The sequence below is a fragment of the Vanessa cardui genome, chromosome 22 (assembly GCF_905220365.1).
Source record: "Vanessa cardui chromosome 22, ilVanCard2.1, whole genome shotgun sequence".
NCBI classification, from domain to species: Eukaryota; Metazoa; Arthropoda; class Insecta; order Lepidoptera; family Nymphalidae; genus Vanessa; species Vanessa cardui.
Window position 1 is genome coordinate 604,683 of NC_061144.1, and position 20,843 is coordinate 625,525.

Here is a 20,843-nt window from a genome sequence, read left to right on the forward strand (position 1 = left end):
TGAGCAGAGACGATGCACAGCATCCCAGTAAGGGCTCCTGGTGAGAGACTTCTATGAAACCAAAATGGCAAGCTGCCCCCCTGGAACCTAACGAAAGGAGTGGGGCGGACGTGACGTCATACCCGCCATACGAAAAAATAAGAAACAGGAAAGGGAAGTATACAACGCACTCTCACGGATGCTGTGCATCGTCTCTGCTCAATAATACAAGTTTTATTGTTATGTAAAACTTGTACTATTAATAATTACTTTGTGGTAGGTCTTTATGCGAACCCGTCTGAGTAGGTACCACCCACTCATCAGTGATTCTACCACCAAACAACAGTACGCAGTATTGTTGTGTTCCGGTTCGAAGAATGAGTGAGCCAGTGTAACTACAGGCACAAGGGACATAACATCTTAGGTCCCAAGGTTGGTGGCGCATTGGCGATGTAAGGAATAGTTAATATTTCTACCAGCACCATTGTCTATGGGTGGTGGTGACCACTTACCACCAGGTAGCCCAAATACTCATCCGTAAACCAATAGCATAAAAAAAAAACAAAGTAATTAATGTATAAGAGTAATTGTCAAAGTCACCTCATCTGTGTAGTCGTGGCGACCATCACGACGGTCGTCAATGCGACCACCACGAGGCCGAATAACATGCACACCACACGACCGACAACAGCCCACAGTAGTTCTACTACAGATGATTTCCCTGAAATGTATTGATTTCAAAATTAACTTTCCTAAGAAAATGCCCTTTTTAATACTCATTTAAAAAAAAATATGAATGAGCGCTTCTAAAATATATTTAAAATGACTGATGACCTCCGAATTCCCGGGTTCAATTCCCGGCTGAGTCGATCTAGAAATTCATTAAGTTTCTATATTGTCTTGGGTCTGGGTGTTTGTGATGCCATCATTACTTATGATTTTCCTTAACACAATTGCTTTAGTTACTTACTTTAGGATCAGAGTAGTGTATGTGATGTAGTCCAATATTTATTTTATTTATTGTGATTTTCTTTATACACTAGTGAGTTTTTAAGGGCTATTATTAAAATAATATTAATATAAACTCACGAAATCCAAACAGCCAGAGGAAATACAGCACGCTGAGTAGTCCCAGCACACCCACGGACACGTCTATGACGAAAGCGGTGTTCTTGGAGTACGACACCATAAATAGTCCCATGTAGTCGTAGTACACTTCTGTGGATGCCGACTCCTGGAAGTATAACATAATCGTCACTTAACAACTATATTAAGTGACACTACTAACTACTCTACTTCCAAGTAGATTCCACCGAGAAGTACCAGCAAGACAGTAGTTACTCTTTTTAGGGTTCCGTAGTCTACTAGGAACCCTTATAGTTTCGTCATGTATGTCTGTCTGTCCTGACACGCTCTCCGCCATTTCTGCACCAATTGCCACGAAAATTGGTGGATAGATGTATACTAATAACCCAAAAATTGGTTTTTAAAATTACCGAAAAATAATTATTTTTACAAATACAGCGAAAATTCTAAAAAAAAATCGACTTACCCGATCTTTTGGGTTAAAAAGGTATCTTTAAATACAGCAAAAATTGCCTTGAAACTCCCCAGTCTCGAGATATACTAATACAAAGACAAAAAATTAGACCGTCCCCCCCCCCCTTAACTTTTGAAATACTATTACAATGATTCTGAAAAAAATGTGCTGTATACCTCCAAGTAAGTACTTTCAACGAAAACTATAGCGGACTCTGTAGCATACATAGTTATTTTCATACAACTCGACCAACTTATGAGGTGCAGTTGCCCTGACTAAATGGTAATGTATGGAAATAACTACAGTACGACACAACTTAGATGTATTATCGGCAAAATTTGTAAAACCGATCACATCCGAATTGAGTACGCTATCCCAAATTATCAATATTTATTTCTCACGCGAATATGATCTTTACACAAACGTAATAACTTGTAATATCATATGACCTAATATATTCGACAATTTGACGCGTCGGTTTGCATGCACTTGCTTTCTCTGACGCGTGAATCTATAGCGACGAATAGCGTCGAATGGCGCAATAGAGAGCTATTTTTATTGGTTGTGTAAATCGGCAGTAATCGGTTTTATTTTCATTCCATTGCATTTTCCGATGCTACATCTAATTTGTGTAGTACTATACCTAATGAAAATAAGCAGGAATGTTACTACCTGCCCACCTTCTTAAGATTCTTCGTCTTCAACGAATTTATTTTTTGTGTCAAGCGGTCAGCCCATCTTATGTCTACGGAACCTTTTCATATGTTTGTCCGACACGCTCTTGGTCGGTTTTTTACATTTAATTATCTACTATTATTGAATCTCTATATTCCGATCCGGTGTTCCCTTAATTCCACTTTCATTGATAACCAACGATGATGTTGCAGTAAACAGATATGTTATTAACGCGCAAAAAGTGAAGACTAGAAAACGTCCTAAATGGGACGTTTGCCTTCAGTTGTTTTACGTAGTAATACGTTATAATACATCATAATTACGTAGTAATAAGTTTTGCGTTTTTAAAACATCTAGTTATTCCTTTTACTTATTGTTTTTATCAAGCTATCCTTTTTACTTTTAGCGAAATATAAAAATAAACTAAAATAAATGGTCCCCGGCGCGGCACACTTTTTTCTGTTGTTTAGTATGGATATAACATATCTGAGCAGAGATGGCCCAGCGGTTAGAACACGTGCATCTTAACCGATGATTGCGGGCTCAAACCCAGGCAAGCACCGCTGATTCGTGTGCTTAATTTGTCTTTATAATTCATCTCGTGCTCAGCGGTGAAGGAAAACGTGAAGAAACCTGCATGTGACAAATTCCATAGAAATTCTGCCACATGTGTATTCCACCAAACCGCATTGGAACAGCGTGGTGGAATATGTTCCAAACCTTCTCAAAGGGAGAGGAGGCCTTTAGCCCTGCAGTGGGAATTTACAGGCTGTTGTTGCTGTAACATACCCTTTTGTCCAGCACGTCGCTGTCAGCCAGTTCCCTGACGAGGCTGAGGAGCATGTCGCCGGCGTTCTGGATGACGCCCTCCTTTATCAGCTCCGGCCTGTCGTTGCGCGTGTGGTACACGTTGCCGCCCTTTATGAAGGCTATGTCTATACCTGATATATTGCAGAAATAATAACATTGTATTCCACTTTCTATTTGTCAATTTTCTTTTACACTTGTAGGGTTACCAATAGCCTATTTGACAATGCGAAAAATAAATCGTGAATTACTGTAATCAGTGTGTATTATGAATTTAAAAATGATTATTTACTATAGAAACTTGAAAATAATACTTAATTTATTCAAAAATCAATAAGTAAAAATGCATTTTTTCAAACGTTTGTCACGTGACACAAAACGTTCCTGATTCGCCGGGCTTGTGATGAAGTCACTTTCTTGTAAACTTTGCTTTTCTACTATATGTACTACAGATTAGAATACAGCCAAAGTGACGTCACCGACCCCATTGCAGCGCCATATTGTCCAAGTATCGTTTTTGCGCGTTTTTTAAATATGGAATTTTGAATATGATATTTTTCGGCAAATATGTACTAGAAATAAAAAAATCAACTTTTACTGGGTCTCTTAACCTCTACTAAATAATATAAAACGGATTTTAAAAACCAGTCAAATAGCCTATTAAAAAAATATCCTAAACTGAAGAAAGGAAATTTAGAAACATTTTTTTTATGTTATAGGTAGGCGGACGAGCATATAGGACGGCCACCCGATGGTAAGTGGTCACCATCACTGATAGACAATGACGCTGTAAGAAATATTAACTATTCCTTACATCGTCAATGCGCCAGCAACCTTGGGAACTAAGATGTTATGTCCCTTGTGCCTGTAGTTACACTGGCTCACTCACCCTTCAAACCGGAACACAACAATACTGACTACTGTTGTTTGGCGGTAGAATAACTGATGAGTGGGTGGTACCTACCCAGACGGGCTTGCACGAAGCCCTCCAAGTAAAGTTTTCTTGAATTTTAGAAAGGGTACTTGGGTAAGGGTTACTTGTCAAATCGAATAAAAATATATTTTATTCAACAGGGATCCTGTTGTAGAACCGAGATGATTGCGTGGTTACAACGCTTGCATCCTAATTGATGATTACGGGTTCAAACCCAAGCGAGCACTACTGAATATTTCTATGCTTAATTTGTTTACAATTCATCTCGTGCTCGCGGGTGAAGGAAAATATTGTGAGGAAACCTGCGTGTGTTTAATTTCAAAGAAATTCTGCCAAATTTGTATTCGACTAATCCGCATTGGAACAGCGTGGAGGAATATATTCCGAACCTTTTCCTCAAAGGGAGAGCCTTAGCCCAACAGTGGGAAATTTACAGGCTGTTGTTGATGTTTACTAATGCTACTCTAAATATGCGTAACACTGTTGTAAATATATTAAAATGCATCTGTGAGTTGTGTACACTCACCATTTATGCCCCCAAAGTCTCTGAAAATCCTGAAGTCAGTGTCCGAGGGTATGATCCCCGAAGCGAACAAAACCTCCCCCAAGCCCTGAGCGTTGGGTTTCGAGCAAGTCTTCTGGTACGCTTTCAGCACCCTCGTATCCGTTACCTGGAATAATACGTGACAATCTATTAAATATACAGGGTTATTGGTAACTCGACGTATATCCGTTAGGTGATAGGGGTGAAAAAAATAAATAAATTTTAAATAAATTTTTGAAGTTGCATTTTTGACAAATTTTGAAAAAAGCTAAATAACATGATAACTCAAAAATGGGTCACTTTTGGATAATGTATATGGGGGTTAGATTATTGCAAATAGTCACGCCTATCACCTCCTAACGGATATTACGAGTTACCAATGACCCTGTATAATAGTAATGTAGGCAAATAGGTCAATGCAAATAGGATAATATGTTGATACAAGATTTTATAGACGATAAAAAAGCGTGGAGTTAATACCTGCTGACTGACAAGCAGGATATATTAATTTAAATAATTGTATTTAACTAACATGACTTTGTATTTTTTAAATGTTAAAAAAGAGTAACTACGGAGTTTTTTGCCGGTTCTTCTAGGTAGAATCTACTTTCCGAACCGGTGGTAGCTTCACTTAATTGTAAAATGACGATTCAAAAGTGCTTGTAAAAAACTACTTGAATAATGTTTATTTTGATTTGATTTGACATGGGCACTATCAGAAACAGAAGCCGTTTGTGAAGCTGTCAATGGACGAAGCGTTGAAAACTATGACTATGAAAAAGTTGTTATAGTACGACACAAGTTAGATGTCGCATCGGCAAAATTCGTAAAACCGATCACATCCGAATTGACTACGCTATCCCAAATTATCAATATTTATTTCTCACGCGAAAATGATCTTTGCACAAACGTAATAACTTGTAATATCGTATGACCTAATATATTCGTCAATTTGACGCGTCGATTTACATGCACTTGCTTTCTCTGACACTATAGCGACGAATAGCGTCGAATGGCGCGATAGGGAGCTATTTTTATTGGTTGTGTAAATCGGCAGAAATTTATTTTCATTCCATTGCGTTTTCCGATGCTACATCTAATTTGTGTCGTACTATATATCTTTCTATAATTACACTACTACAAACAGAAATGTCCATAAAACTTACAACATCACTGGAGTTGAGATTATTAGAAAAAAAAATACTCACTAATGATAAATGTATAATATATTATATTTTATAATATATATTTAGTGAAGGTTAGAAAAATAAGTGAAATAGAATAAGGAGAAACGAGAATATAAATTACTTAAAACAATTTACTGACAAACAAAAATGGTCTCTTCGTATTTATCTTAATATAAATAAAGCACCAAATCATACATAATTTATTAAATTACTTACTTAGTTAAGCTTACAATCCAAAAATATTCACAAATAACAAATTACAAGTCGCGCCAAAAAATAAAATATAATGACGGCTGGATACGGTTTCGCGCGCTTTTGTTTTTTTTTTTATATTTAAACTTTCCAGCCAGTTATATAGTAAAAGGAATCTCTTAAATAAACAAAAGTCAGAGTAACAACCTCCAGTCATACTACCTCATAGTCTTAGTATTTATCATATTCATTTTTAATGTCTTTTTTTTTCGGGTTCCTTGTGATGTTTTTCTTCTTGTGTAATGTGTTTTTTTTCTCAAGGATAAGGGCTTTTTAGTTTAAGTTTTTTTATTCTTACAATTACATTTGACGACCTCCATGGTCGAGTGTACACATGTACACCGATTTTCATGGGTACGCCACTCCGAGGTCCCGGGTTCGATTCCCGGCCGAGTCGATGTAGATTATCATTAGTTTTCTACGTTGTCTTGGGTTTGGGTGTTTGTGGTACCGTCGTTACTTCTGATTTTCATAACACAAGTGCTTAAGCTACTTACATTGGGATCAGAGTAATGTATGTGAGGTTGTCTCTTATTTATTTATTTATTTTTGTGTGCGTTATGTGTATGTGTTTATGTGTTTATGTTAAGCCAACAGTCAGGGGCCATCTGAAAATCAGTGCTGTGCATTAGCACAGCTTATAACGAGATGAACCCCTTGCTACCTACATTGTGTTCTTTAAATTTAATTATTTTCTTGTGTAATCGATGTAATGTATGTGTATGTGTAGCCAAAAAAATGGTTTAAATAGTAAATGCTAAATACATAGACTTATCATTAGTGAGTTTGATAGGTAAAGATATTTTTGCTACACTGTTTTTCTTTGGAGCAATTCATTTATTACGTACGAATATATTTACACTAGTTTTTGACAATTTTGATAAAAAAAATAAGAATAGACCGAACCTCTCCCCCCTGTATAATATTTATTGCATAAGAATCTAAAGGAATGAATGAATAAACGTTTGATTTACTTTTTAAAGTAATAATTTTTCTAAAATTACGAATTTGAGTGAACCACGGCTATAGCGGTTTCCCGATCTTTTTCAAATAATTTTAACCGTTATTTGACCTTACGTAAAAACTATCAAAATTCCTCCCCACCCTTAAGATAACATAAGACATGGTCGACAATCCCCCCCCTTCCTCAATCGTCTTACATAATAAATGAATGGCCCCTTTCTTAATCGTCATGTATTCATTCACAAGTTTGACTGACCTGGAAAACGCTGGGTATTCCATTCATCCCGGCTGAATCTAAATTGATGACGCTCGTGACGCCATCTGACCACGGGTGATCGAGAAACCCGTGACTCCCCTGCAACGTCACCAAGAACAGTTCTATAATTAGAAAATCACAACCTCTATTTTTTAGGTCGTGTTTTGAAGCTTTCTTGGTGGTAGGGCTTTGTGCAAGCCCGTCTGGGTAGGTACCACCCACTCATAAATTATTCTACCGCCAAATAACAGTGCTCAGTATTGTTGTGTTCCGGTCTGAAGGGTGAGTGGGCCAGTGTAACTACAGGCACAAGGGACGTAACATCTTAGTTCCCAAGGCTGGTGGCACATTGACGATGTAAGGAATAGTTAATATTTCTTACAGCGTCATTGTCTATGGGTGATGGTGACCACTTACCATTAGGTGGCCCAAATGCTCGTCCGCCAACCTATAACATAAAAAAAATAGATATGCAAATTTTCAAACGTTTGTCACGTGACACAAAACGCTCCTGATTGTCCGGGCTTATGATGAAGTCACTTTCTTGTAAACCTTGCTTTTCTACTATATGTACCACAGTTTAAAATACAGCAAAGTGACGTCACCGACCCCATTGCAGCGCCATATTGTCCAAGTAGCATTTTCGCGCGTTTTTTAAATATGGAAATTTTAATATGATATTTTTCAGCAAATATGTACTAGAAATAAAAAAATCTACCTTTACTGGGTTCTTTCACATCTACTAAATAATATAAAACGGATTTTAAAAACCAGTCAAATAGCCTATTAGAAAATCACAACCTCTATTTTTAGGTCGTGTTTTGAAGCTTACTTCATCACGAGAAATTGATTTACAGTCAAGTCACAGAATTTCGCTTAAGTAAAAGTAATTAAGCGCTTAAGCGCTACTGAAATTTCAATGCTCTGGGTGAAGGAAAACATTGCGAGGAAATCTGTGTTGGAGCAGCGTGGTGGAAAATACTCCTAAGTGTCTCCTCAAAAGGCGTTAGCCAAGCAATGGGAAATTTACAAGCTGTTACTGTGTACTACATAAAAGTATTCATATATACAAATAGACCATCTATGTATAGCTTTAATAATAAGCTGGCAGCTCTAAATAATGACAAAATTATTATAATAAAGCTTTTAACTCCAATCATCCGTACGCACATTTTTTTTAAATATAATAGTTAGTGGTAAGAGCAACGCCCAAAGGTTAAGACGCTGGAGGAAATGATAATCATTCCCTACAATACCAATGCCCCACCACCTTTGGTAACTGGGATAGCCCGGTGCCTGTATTTAACTGGCTTACTCACCCCTAAAACTGGAACACAATAATACTCAGAATTCCTGTTTGGCGGCAGAATATCTGATCAGAGGATGGTACACGCTAAGACGGGATTGCACAAAGCCTTACCTACCAAAGTCAATAAAAAGTCTACTGTTGACATAACAAAAATATGTTTACTGTACAAAGGGCTTAATCTATAGCAGGTGAAGAACTAAAACGCACAAGTTGTAAGTACAAGTACTTGAGATAACATAGTCCCTACAAACATAAATTACATAACATAATAGGCTATTTGACTGGTTTTAAAAATCCATTTTATATTATTTAGTAGAGGTTAAGGAACCCAGTAAAAGTTGATTTTTTTATTTCGAGTAAATATTTGCCGAAAAATATCATATTTAAATAACGCGCTAATACGCTACTTGGACGTCGTCGACGGGGTGACGTCGCTTTGCTGTATTTTAATCTGTGGTACATATAGTAGAAAAGCAAGGTTTACAAGAAAGTGACTTCATCATAAGCCCGGCCAATCAGGAGCGTTTTGTGTCACGTGACAAACGTTTGAAAAAATGCATTTTTATTTATTGATTTTTGAATAAATTAAGTATTATTTTCAAGTTTCGTTAGTAAATAACCATAAATTCATAATATACATTGATTACAATAATTCACAATTTATTTTTCTCATTGTCATATAGCATTATATAACAATAACAGTCATTAGTCAGCTTCACTCACCATGAGAGCACTTTCTTCGGCGCCGTTGAAGAGGAAGATGACGTTATGTTTGAGTTTCTTCATCCCCCGAGACAGCTTGGACATCGTCTCGGCCATCACGGCGCAGAACACGCCGTTGTCCGACGCACCTGCGTCGTGCTTTAGTATCAGCATTATGTAAATACATACAACAACAGCCTGTAAATTCCCACTGCTGGGCTAAAGGCCTCCTCTCCCTTTGAGGAGAAGGTTTGGAACAAATTCCACCACGCTGTTCCAACACAGGTTGGTGGAATACACATGTGGCAGAATTTCTATGAAATTTGTCACATGCAGGTTTCCTCACGATGTTTTCCTTCAACCCTGAGCACGAGATGATTTATAGACCATCTCGACTCTTACTTGGCCATCTCGACTCTTGTAACTGTGGACTGTAAATACATATCTTGCTTACTATTATACTTTACAGAAACGAGATGGTCCAGTGGTTAGAACGCGTGCATCTTAACCGATGATTGCGGGTTCAAACCCAGGCAAGCACCGCTGATTCATGTGCTTAATTTGTCTTTATAATTCATCTCGTGCTCAGCGGTGAAGGAAAACATCGTGAGGAAACTTGCATGTGACAAATTTCATAGAAATTCTGCCACATTTACAGGCTGTTGTTGTTGTTGTTGTTGCTATTTACTATATATAAGACTTAATAGTCTTGTAAATACAGTTCATATTTTATTACTTGCAAGTTTTGGCAAGTTTTGGTGGATGGTACTCTCTCTTGAGTCGCTGTACAGCTTAACTATATTTTATATAGCTGTATCTAATTTGATTTGAAGAGGGTAGCGTATTTACATACGATATTTATTAATATAAAAATTACTAACAAATACATACAAGAATAGATATACTTTCGGTGGTGAAAAGTAAATTATGAATAACATAAAAATTATGAATAAAACTTAAAGATTATGTAGCCATATACTTAAAAATTCTGATTTTGAGTCATAAAAGCACATTATTACTTTGTTATACTAAATTAAAAAGTCGTAACTTTTAATCTACATGTCACGTGATCTAAAACAAGCGCCGCCATGCTGTGACGTCAGAGCGGCAAATACGGTCAATTCAGTGTTAAGTTATTAACAGCTAAACTATATCTATCAATCTTAACTTCAAGGATTTACTTTAACATTAAATTAAAAAAAAAAACAATATAAATTTTATTTGTACTTATTTATTTATTAAAATGCAAACCGGATTTGTAAATACAGAACGCCGGTCGCATTTATGTATCTGGACTGCTATTTATACAGGTGTGACGTCACCAAAATGACTGACAGCGTTTTTTGCTTGTTTTAAAAAAAAAAAGGTTTAAATTTTAATTACATTTTGGGCAATAAAATGTGTTTATTTTGCCGAAATATATTTTTGTGTCTTTTTATGAGGATGTACAACATTTTGAAGTACTATATTAAACACCGTAGAATACCCTATTGTTTATATCACTTAATTTAGTTATGAGTTCGTAAATAAATCCAATGAAAAACAAAGGACCGAAATCCGAGCCTTGAGGCACTCCTGATAAAAAAAAATAATTATTTATTTAAATTTAATAAATAATTATTTTTTTTACATAATATGCACTGTGTATATATCAATTGTGTATAAATTGGTGAATTTATAAAAATATTATCTGTGGGTGTTATGAAAATCACGGATAGATGTTATTTATTTAATTTTTTTTTCTTTATATGTGTGTATGTCAATAAATGTTTTTTCTTTCATTCTTCTTTCTTTCTCATTATGCATAATTTCTTTTCGATTTTATTCAAGATATTATATTCACAGAAAAGGCAATTTAATCTTCACTCTGCTTTAAAGAAATTTCAAAAGTGATATAAAAGAGTAACTACTTAGTTTCTTGCCGGTTCTTCTTCGCGAATCTACTTTCCGAACCGGTGGTAGCTTCACTTAATTGTTGTATGACGATTCAAAAGTGCTTGAAAAAGCTCACTTGAATAAAGTGTATTTTGATTTATATAACAAAACATTGTATCATAAAACCAATCATAGAAGTTCTTACCAATAGCATAGGGTACCGAGTCGTAGTGACAGTTGACCAACAGCGACGTCCCGATGGTACCATTGGCATAGAAGCCGCTTTCGCCTTCCAGCACCGCTATCACATTCGAAACGTTCTGGTAACAGTTCACATGCGGGGTGCTGGATGCCAACCAGTAATCACCTGGAATACATTTTAAAACACTCTAACCCAACAACAACAACAGCCTGTAAATTCCCAATGCTGGGCTAAAGGCCTCCTCTCCCTTAGAGGAGGTTTGGAACATATTCCACCACGCTGTTCCAATGCGGGTTGATAGAATACACATGTGGCAGAATTTCTATGAAATTCGTCACATGCAGGTTTCCTCACGATGTTTTCCTTCACCGCTGAGCACGAGATGAGTTATAAAGACAAATTAAGCACATGAAACAGCGGTGCTTGCCTGGGTTCGAACCCGCAATCCGACAAACCCGAGGTTGGTTATCATGTATTAGGAAAAAGTAGCCTATGTCCTTTCTTGGAGTTTAAGTTTGCTTTACACAAAATACCATCAAATTCATTCATTAGTTTCTTCGTAAAAGACAGACAAACTGACAGAGTTACTTTCATAGTTTCAATAGTTTTTGATTGACATCTATATAACAATAATTCTGACAATATTACACTAGAGAGTATGTACGAAATGAGATCGTTTGGAATGAAAACGTCATTTTGAAGATTTTTGCAATTGTGACGATGTCGTTCTGGATGAGCGATTTATATTATTAGTATAGAAGTATAAATAGAAATGAAATGTCGGAAAAGCTGTCCTACTCACCAGAAACGAACTGCCAATCAGTTCTCATTGGTAAGTGGGCTCTGTACGCAATCTCGTCAACAAGATCTTTCATTTCTCTAGATTTCCAAAAGTGGTACACAGTCCCCGCGACCCGGGGCTGGTCTCCGATTATACGATCCAGGTACTTTCTTGCTGTTTCTTCGCTAAATGTATTCGAATCCTGGAATAATTTCAATAAATAAATAAATAAATAAAGATGAGACAACATCACATACATTACTCTGATCCCAATGTAAGTAGCTGAAGCACTTGTGTTATGGAAATCAGAAGTAACGACGGTACCACAAGCACCCAGACCCAAGACAACATAGAAAACTAATGGTAATCTACATCGACTCGGCCGGGAATCGAACCCGGGACCTCAGAGTGGCGTATCCATGAAAATGGGTATACACACCACTCGACCATGGAGGTCGTCATAAAATAAAGCCCATTAACAATAACTAATGATAAGATGGTTCACAAACTACATCCAGTAGTCCCTTTTAAGTAATTTTGATTTGTCATGCTACAGGTTTAATTAAAAGTAACCGCCGGTTTGGAGTAAATAACAAACGACAACAACAACATCAGCCTGTAAATTCCCACTGCTGGGCTAAAGGCCTCCTCTCCCTTTGAGGAGAAGGTTTGGCACATATTCCACCACGCTGTTCCAATGCGGGTTGGTGGAATACACATGTGACAGAACTTCTATGAAATTTGTCACATGCAGGTTTCCTCACGATGTTTTCCTTCACAGCTGAGCACGAGATAAATTATAAAGACAAATTTAGCACATGAATCAGCGGTGCTTGCCTGGGTTAGAACCCGCAATCATCGGTTAAGATGCACGCGTTCTAACTACTGGGCTGAGTGAATAAACCGACAAAAAACTCAGATCGCTTACGCAGATCAAAGAAACGATGGATGGATTGTTGGAATGACGATCTGGAAAGAATGTTACTTCTGAGATGTCTCCAGACAACTATGGAAGAGGACATGCTGTGCAGACCATAAATAAAATTGGGATAAGGGTAGGAGGATGAGCTGAGATGGCCCAGTAGTTAGAACGCGTGTATCTTAACCTATGATTTCGAGTTCAAACCCAGGCAAGCACCACTATATATATGTCCTTAATTTGTGTTTATAATTCGTGTCGTGCTCGGCAGTGGAGGAAAACATCGTGAGGAAACCTGTATGTGTCTAATGTCATCAAAATTCTGTGACATGTGCATTCCACTATATGAATAGCGTGGTGAAATATTTTCCAAACCCTCTCCTTATTAGGAGAGGAGGCCTTAGCCCAGCAGTGAGAAATTTACGGGCTGTTACTTTACTTTTACAGGAGGATGATGATCGTTAGGCAAACTAGAAAATTGGTCAATTGATCTCTTATACTGATATATTTAACCTTCCCTTATTTCGTCTATGCGCTAACAATCATGGAAACTTAAATTTCCATTGTGCCCGTAGTTTCACAGGCTCACACTTCAAACATCATAAACACTTGATATTATGAATCTACATAAGACTACAAACATACTATCGCGCACTGTGGTATGTAAACCCAGATGCATTATCTATTACCTGTCTCATAATCCAATAAGATTTTAAATCCGATAGGATCTGAAATAATTCTGGCACAGGACAAAGGGCTTTACATGCTTTTATATCAGACTGCTACTAGGTTTTAACTGGCGGGGTTTGAACAGAACTCGTAACTGCGGCCATAAAAATAAACCACACAAGACAGAACTTAACATAAGGATAGGTCCGTAACTCCCTTGAAACTTACATGTTACTCTTGCTGTATTCATTAAAAAAAAAAATATCAATATAAATACTCTTTACTTACGTAATATGCAATGTCCCGTTCAGGTATAACTGTTGGCATAACATCCTCGAAAACTATAATTATGTATGTCAGCAGCAAGTAAAAGCCAAAGTATAATAATATATAGGGGCCGGCAACCTTAAATGGAAATAGATGATGTTTATACAGTTATAACACTTTAAATATACTTTTTTTCACATTAAGTATGAGTGTTGCTAGTGGCAAAAATGTGGAAAATTTGTGGTCAACATGTACTAATGTTTTGAATTTCTTTTTTACTATTTATTTTTTAATTAATAAATTTACCACTCTCAAATAACTTCTAAATTAAATAAACACAAAACACAAAAAACATAGTAAATTATTTTTTCTTTATAAACAGCCTATAAATTTCTTAATGGCATGAAGGTAAGGTTTCACTCATTCAATGGTTCTACTCCAACCCTGTTCGGTGATTGGTATTGAATTGTTGATAACAACTTTTGTTTGAAGATGAATCGGCTGTCGTTCAGGCTGCTTTGAATGGTATGCATATAACTTATTGTCTATAAGGAAAATCCAAACACAAATAGCATTATCCACTTTGAAGAACTTATTAACAACAAAATGATATGAAAAATATAAGGATAAATGTACCAAACATTACACATATTATTATACATAATATATTATATTATTTCGTATCAGATGTGATGAAACTACAAGAAAAATTAATAACTATTATATATAAACATATTAATAATAAATAACATAAATGTGAAATACGACAATTACATATATTATCAATTGACAAACTCACAAACACTCTTTTCTAATGTCTATATCAAATATGAATTAATATCCATACTATAAAATAATTGTGAAATTGTTAAATTCCTGTATAAAAATTAAAATATAATTAAATAGCTATATTAATAGTGATAAATTATAATACATAATGTATTATTATCACTATTACATTATTGTATTTAACTACATTGTATTATAATTATTGCAGGGTTCTCCTGCATTGACCTTACACATACCCATTTGGAGAACTATCCAAACAGTAATGAAAGAGTTATATATCCATTCACTATTATACAACTTTTGTTGTTTTTTAAATATAATATATACCAAATCAGCAATGTTAGTGCTATGATGTATGACTTGTATGATATTGTAAGGTAAAGCACTAAGGATGTTTAAGCAGATACTAGAAGCAATTGTGCCCTTACTGATAAACATTGTTCAAGGAGCATAAATAAAAGCTAACTTTTCACATTTGTAATAATTGACTTAACATTTTTAAAGATACTGCATTGTTTAACAAATCACTCCCTATACAATATTTATATGTAAAATAGCTTTTTGATACTATACATGACAATATTATGTATGACATGTCCTTAATTTGATATTTAGTAAATGATAAAAGAAACAATCATTGTTATTATGTGTAATATTTAATAAAATAATAACCCTTTGTGAAGATTTTTCCTCGTGATCATTCCCATCGATTGTTGGTAGGCCAGCAAACCCTTGTCTGTTCTTCTGTAAGTATTAAACATTAAAAAACAAAAACTCAAATGGTATTCCAAGAATTGATGTTGGTACACTGGAACACTAGGAAGTAGGAACAATAATATACTTATAGTTTTGATTACTCAACTTTTGACATAGGTTTAGTAAGTCCTTTGTACGACAATGTAGACATTTTTATGACAAAATCCCGGGATATTTAAAAGAATCGATACTTTTTAGTTGACTCCACCCTTGAAAATGAGATGATTGCCTCAAATTAAAAAAGTATTGTAAAAACATAAATATTAAACATGACAAAAATATAACACCTCATTTATACCTTAACATTAATAAGCAAGTTTAACAATATATAATCAAAACCAAAATTACTTTGACTAAGGATTGTTAAGTTTTCCATTTTTTTTTTCCTAATATTTACATAAGAGACTACAGTTGGTAATTTTTGTAAAATCTCATTTGCCGATCAATAAATCAAAGTTAGTACAAACTTTAATCTAATGTACTTGTAGAGTGATGGGAATTTACAAAGTACTTATTAATGTGATAGAAAAGATTGTAGTGGGAATTATTGCAAGTACTCATTGCTGTACATGTAACAGGATAATCTGTTATCAGCAATTGTTATTCAATTACTTTCGAGGTTATTCAAATAATTTCAATATTTATTTTTTTTCTATGTACTGAGTAAAATCTACGTATTATACGCACGTACTTTAAATTATTAAAGCTTTATTAAATAAAGAAACTAAGTCCAAATCTTAAATAGTAAAATTATACTGTAAGTTAAGGACAATCATTTAAGTTTAACTCGTGTTAAAGTTACTAAGGCTTGCAATTACAAATATTTATTCAAAAGTAAATCTTGTATGTTTACTTACAGGTGACATGTCTTTAGAAAAATGTTATGATGATACCGGATACCGGTAGGTATTAAATTAAGTAGGTATTACTGAAAATAATTACTAAAATCTTGTCATTCTTCTTTGTTAGATATCGCTTTTAAGTACCACTGCCCAGTTATTTACTTTGAAGATCAACAAAAATCTATATTAATATTTCTAATAAGTAATGACACAACTGTCACTTGAAACGAAACCTAAAGGTGAAGTAAACACTAAACAAACACTAAACTGGTCCATTATCTTTTGTATTGCGTCATGTTATGAAATGTGAATTTCAAATATAATTAGATATTTCTGATATGGCAATGTCAAAAAAGTCAATATTGCCATCTACAAGTAACCTTAAGTTTTATAATATTAGGTTGGGGAAAAAGTCTTTTCGCATATAGTATGTATGAACTTGTAATAAAATCTCTTTGGCTATACCATTTGTATCTGGCTGGTTTTGGTATCATTAAAAAGTTTTAATTTTAAAGAAGGCACTTCCAAATTCAAATTAGGAATTTGTGTGATTTTCATTTGTTTTTGTTGTTGTTAAAATGAGTGAATCTAAAGAAAAAATCGATACATTTTAAAATTTTACTATAAAAAAGGTAAAAATGCAACTCAAGCCGCGAAAAAAATTTGTGATATTTATGGACCTAATGCAGTATCTGTGAGAGTAGCGCAAGTTTGGTTTAAGCGTTTTCAAGCCGGAAATTTTGATATCAAAGATGCATCTCGCTCTGGTCGCCCTGTTACGGACAAAATTGATGCCATTTTTGAAAAAGTGGAGCAAGATCGGCATATTAGTAGTTACGATGTAGCTGAAGAACTGGCAATTGACCACAAAACGGTTTTGACTCATTTGAATAAAGCTGGGTACACAAAAAAGCTCGATATATGGGTGCCTCATGAACTCACTGAAAGAAACCTAATGAACCGTGTACTCATTTGTGATTCTTTATTATGACGTAATAAAACCGAACCATTTTGGAAGAAGCTGATAACTGGTGATGAAAAGTGGTATGATAAAAATACGACAAGAACGTGCGAAAAAGATCGTGGTCAAAGGCCGGTCAAGCTTCACAGACTGTGGCAAAACCCGGATTAACTCGCAACAAGGTAATGCTGTGTGTATGGTGGGATTGGAAGGGCATCATTCATTATGAGCTGTTACCCCCCGGCAGGACCATCGAATCAGAACTGTATTGCGAACAATTGATGCGATTGAAGCAAGAAATTGAGAGAAAGCGGCCAGAATTGATCAACAGAAGGGGTGTGGTTTTTCACCATGACAACGCTAGACCTCACACATCTTTAGCCACTCAACAAAAATTACGAGAGTTTGGCTGGAAGGTATTAATGCATCCGCCGTATAGTCCTGACCTTGCACCTTCAGATTTTCATCTGTTTCGGTCTCTGCAGAATTCCTTAGGCAGTGTCAGGTTAACATCACGACAGGACTGCCAAAATCACTTGTCGCAGTTTTTCGATCAGAAGCCCCAACATTTTTCAGCAATGGGATCATGTCACTACCAACAAGATGGCAAAAAGTTATGGAACAAAATGGCACCAATTCATAAGACAGACTTTTAAATGTACCCTCAGGCAAAATAATTGTAATTTCTTATTATAAGTGAACTTTTGTGTTCTTTATGAGAAATAAATGTCTTTAAACCGACCTACATACTTTAGTCAAATGTAAATAAACTATAAAAAAACTTTTTGAATTTTCATATAAAATACGAAGAAACTTTTTCCCCAACCTATTATTATTGCCTTTGCCTAGTAACATAAAAGGCATAATTTTAAATAACTGAATGAAATCTAAAAAAATCGCCTTAAAAAACTTTATTTCATATCTATATAATTCTGTATTTTACCTTTAAATTAAGTTAAAGTGTGTTGGCGATACTGTCAGATTGAAGACTGTGAAATATTACCTAGATTTTTAGTGTAATAACCAATGATGTTCAAGTAAACAGATATGTTATTAACGCGCAAAAAGTGAAGACTAGAAAACGTCCTAATTGGAACGTTTGCCTTTAGTTGTTTTACGTAGTAATACGTTATAATACATCATAATTACGTAGTAATACGTTTTACGTAATTAAAACGTCTAGTTGTCCCTTTTTCTTTTGTTTTTATCAAGCTATCCTTTTTACTTTTAACGAAATGTAAAAATAAACTAAAATAAACGGTCCCCGGCGCGGAACACTTTTTTCTGTTGTTTAGTATGGGTATAACAATAAAAACTTCAATTCCCTCTAAATTTATTATTGCATTGTTTTAATAATGGATGTAAATCGACTCATCCAATGTTTTTATTAAAAGGCTGTGACATAATGATTACTTGATTTTTATGCGAATAATTAGGTAAGTGTAATTTTTTTTCTTTAAATATGAAAACGTATTATAATTAAGAAGTAAGGGGAAGTAATGACAGCCATAATGTATTTAGGTACTCAATGTTTTATTAATATTATGCTCACAATCTAAGAAGTGTATAGTTTTAACTACAGAATAAATTAAACATCTGGTAATCTCTATCAAAGATTAGTATAACACCACCCTTTTAGTTTACGAAAGTATAAAAGAAATGACATTTTATTTTATTATTAAAATAAGTCACAATATTTTACAATTACGTCAATCTCATTAGGTATTACTGTACTGTTTGAAAAATTAAATACTTTATTATTTTTTTTTTTAACTTTTTTTATTGCAATATGAATATTTTAAAGGGTTTTGGTTTGTGCATTAGCAATACTTATTCTAGTTAAAATACGCTTATTAAATAGTTCGCAGGTAAATGTATGTTATATCTAAGTTTTATACACTTTATTTACACAAAATTTATATACAATACTAACAGATCTTCACAGTGAATAAAAGGTGATATTAAATAAAAAGTAAATACATTTAAGTTAATATAACTAGTGGTAAACATCACATAATTGTTAACAGTAAATAATGCTAAGTAAAATATGGTTTAAGTACGATTCATAAGCATTTAAATTGAAAATGTAACTTAAAATTAGTTTACAACTTGTAAACAAATCGTTTACAATGATCGAAGTGATAATCTTATTTTGTAATACTTTGTACAAATTAAGACAAAAATTAATTATAACCGTGACGTTTGTTTTCGAACTAGTATCAATATTACAGAAGAAACCTGGCAACTCCTATACTATATGTTACAATATTTTGCACTGACCCATGAAACATCACAATTTTTAAATTCAGTTTTCAAATAGCAAAAACCCTTACTTACGTATAAAGTAAAACATGGGGTGTTGATACATGTGTACCGTGAAAATTATTACGGTTTTTACTTTTCAAAAATGTGATTTTATTTAAAATGTGATTTCAATTACTTAAATACATATATATAAAAAAAAATCTTTCAGGCTTTTCAATAATACTTGATAATGAAGTACTTCAGAAATACTTGTAAGTTTAACGTAAGGCGATATCGAGGGATTTAATTAAATCACATATCACTTTTTTAATATTATGATAGTATGTCGAGAACTGTTGCTAATTTATTTTGACAGTAAGAAAAGTCTATATCTATCCCTCTCTAATGTTAGACAGCACTGTATCGTCCGTGGCGTTCGCGCCGAGGCCGCATGGTCGCTTGGTTTCCAATTTAGAAATGTCTCTATCTCCCTCTAGCGAAGGGGGTTAGGAGAGACGGCACTAGGGGGACGGCGGTAGGCTGTCGTCACTTTCCAGGTAAGTGACGTAATTGTCCTCCCCGCCGTGCGCGGGCCGCGGCGGCGGGAGCGAGGGTATGTCGTAACCGTGCATCTGGAAACAAAAATAATTGTTACCTTTAATAATTCATATCTCTAATTTCTATGATAATTTTGAATGAATTGGAATGATAATGGAAAATGATATTTGAAAGGAATTGTTTGGTAATTATCTTTTTCTAAAAAACTATTGAAATAACTTGTCCTACAAAAAAATAGAATAAAAGTATTTATAAATTACATATATGAGTTAATAACGGAAATAAATCATCTTTAACTAACGACAAAATTAATATAAAAAGTGAGGCAAGGACACCTCGGTCCGGAAATTCAACAAAAACATCCAAATCGCGACTCCGACCGGTCTCCATTATTGCAGGAAATTACTGGTAATAGCTACTTGAATACCGGCTTAGTATGTAACATAATATCATTTATTTATCCTATCTTTATTACTACATTTAAATAATGCAGTACAAAAAAATGCCATCAGATTAAAGCGATCTCTTACTTTTACTGAAAGAAGGTTGGTCAAAGTCGTTAATTGGGCTATATACCAATTTTTCCAAATTTCGTTTGGGTCGTGTATGCTTAAAACAGAAGTTTTTTAGATTTCTGGTGTTAGCTCTAGTGTTAGACCGTGAGACTACTATATACGCTGGTGGGTTGGTCTCTGATCACCAATATGGTTGGTAGGGTACATGGTTACGGTTGGTTGGTTACAATTAAATAATGTAGAGTAATCATGCCAATTTTTCTAAATTTCGTTTGGGTTGTGCTTAATGCAGAAGTTTTCTAGATTTATAGTGTTAG

The 20,843-nt window shown here is 34.6% G+C and overlaps 2 protein-coding genes across 8 annotated transcripts in view; both read right to left on the reverse strand.

Moving 5' to 3' along the window:
- LOC124539295 (endoplasmic reticulum metallopeptidase 1-like) overlaps positions 1-16,544 on the reverse strand; it is a 28,068-nt gene extending 11,524 nt beyond the window's left edge. For 2 of the 7 annotated variants that reach the window (XM_047116635.1, XM_047116642.1), the window contains exons 1-12: positions 16,264-16,500; positions 15,513-15,615; positions 15,323-15,394; positions 13,883-13,999; positions 12,028-12,208; positions 11,229-11,390; positions 9,170-9,297; positions 7,138-7,236; positions 4,462-4,606; positions 2,984-3,135; positions 1,069-1,213; positions 580-700 (exon numbers count right to left, since the gene is read on the reverse strand). In XM_047116635.1, the coding sequence (XP_046972591.1) occupies positions 580-700; positions 1,069-1,213; positions 2,984-3,135; positions 4,462-4,606; positions 7,138-7,236; positions 9,170-9,297; positions 11,229-11,390; positions 12,028-12,208; positions 13,883-13,999; positions 15,323-15,394; positions 15,513-15,557 (1,367 nt within the window). In that variant the 5' untranslated portion in view covers positions 15,558-15,615; positions 16,264-16,500. Of the gene's footprint in view, positions 1-579; positions 701-1,068; positions 1,214-2,983; positions 3,136-4,461; positions 4,607-7,137; positions 7,237-9,169; positions 9,298-11,228; positions 11,391-12,027; positions 12,209-13,882; positions 14,000-15,322; positions 15,395-15,512; positions 15,616-16,263 lie in introns of all 7 variants that reach the window. The other 5 variants (XM_047116637.1, XM_047116639.1, XM_047116638.1 and 2 more) reach the window with 5 other exon arrangements.
- A 2,179-nt stretch (positions 16,545-18,723) lies between these two features.
- LOC124539467 (insulin gene enhancer protein ISL-1) overlaps positions 18,724-20,843 on the reverse strand; it is a 52,786-nt gene continuing 50,666 nt past the window's right edge. Inside the window, exon 9 of the mRNA XM_047116864.1 lies at positions 18,724-20,085. Coding sequence (XP_046972820.1) covers positions 19,975-20,085 — 111 coding nt within the window. The 3' untranslated portion in view covers positions 18,724-19,974. The remainder of the gene's footprint in view (positions 20,086-20,843) is intronic.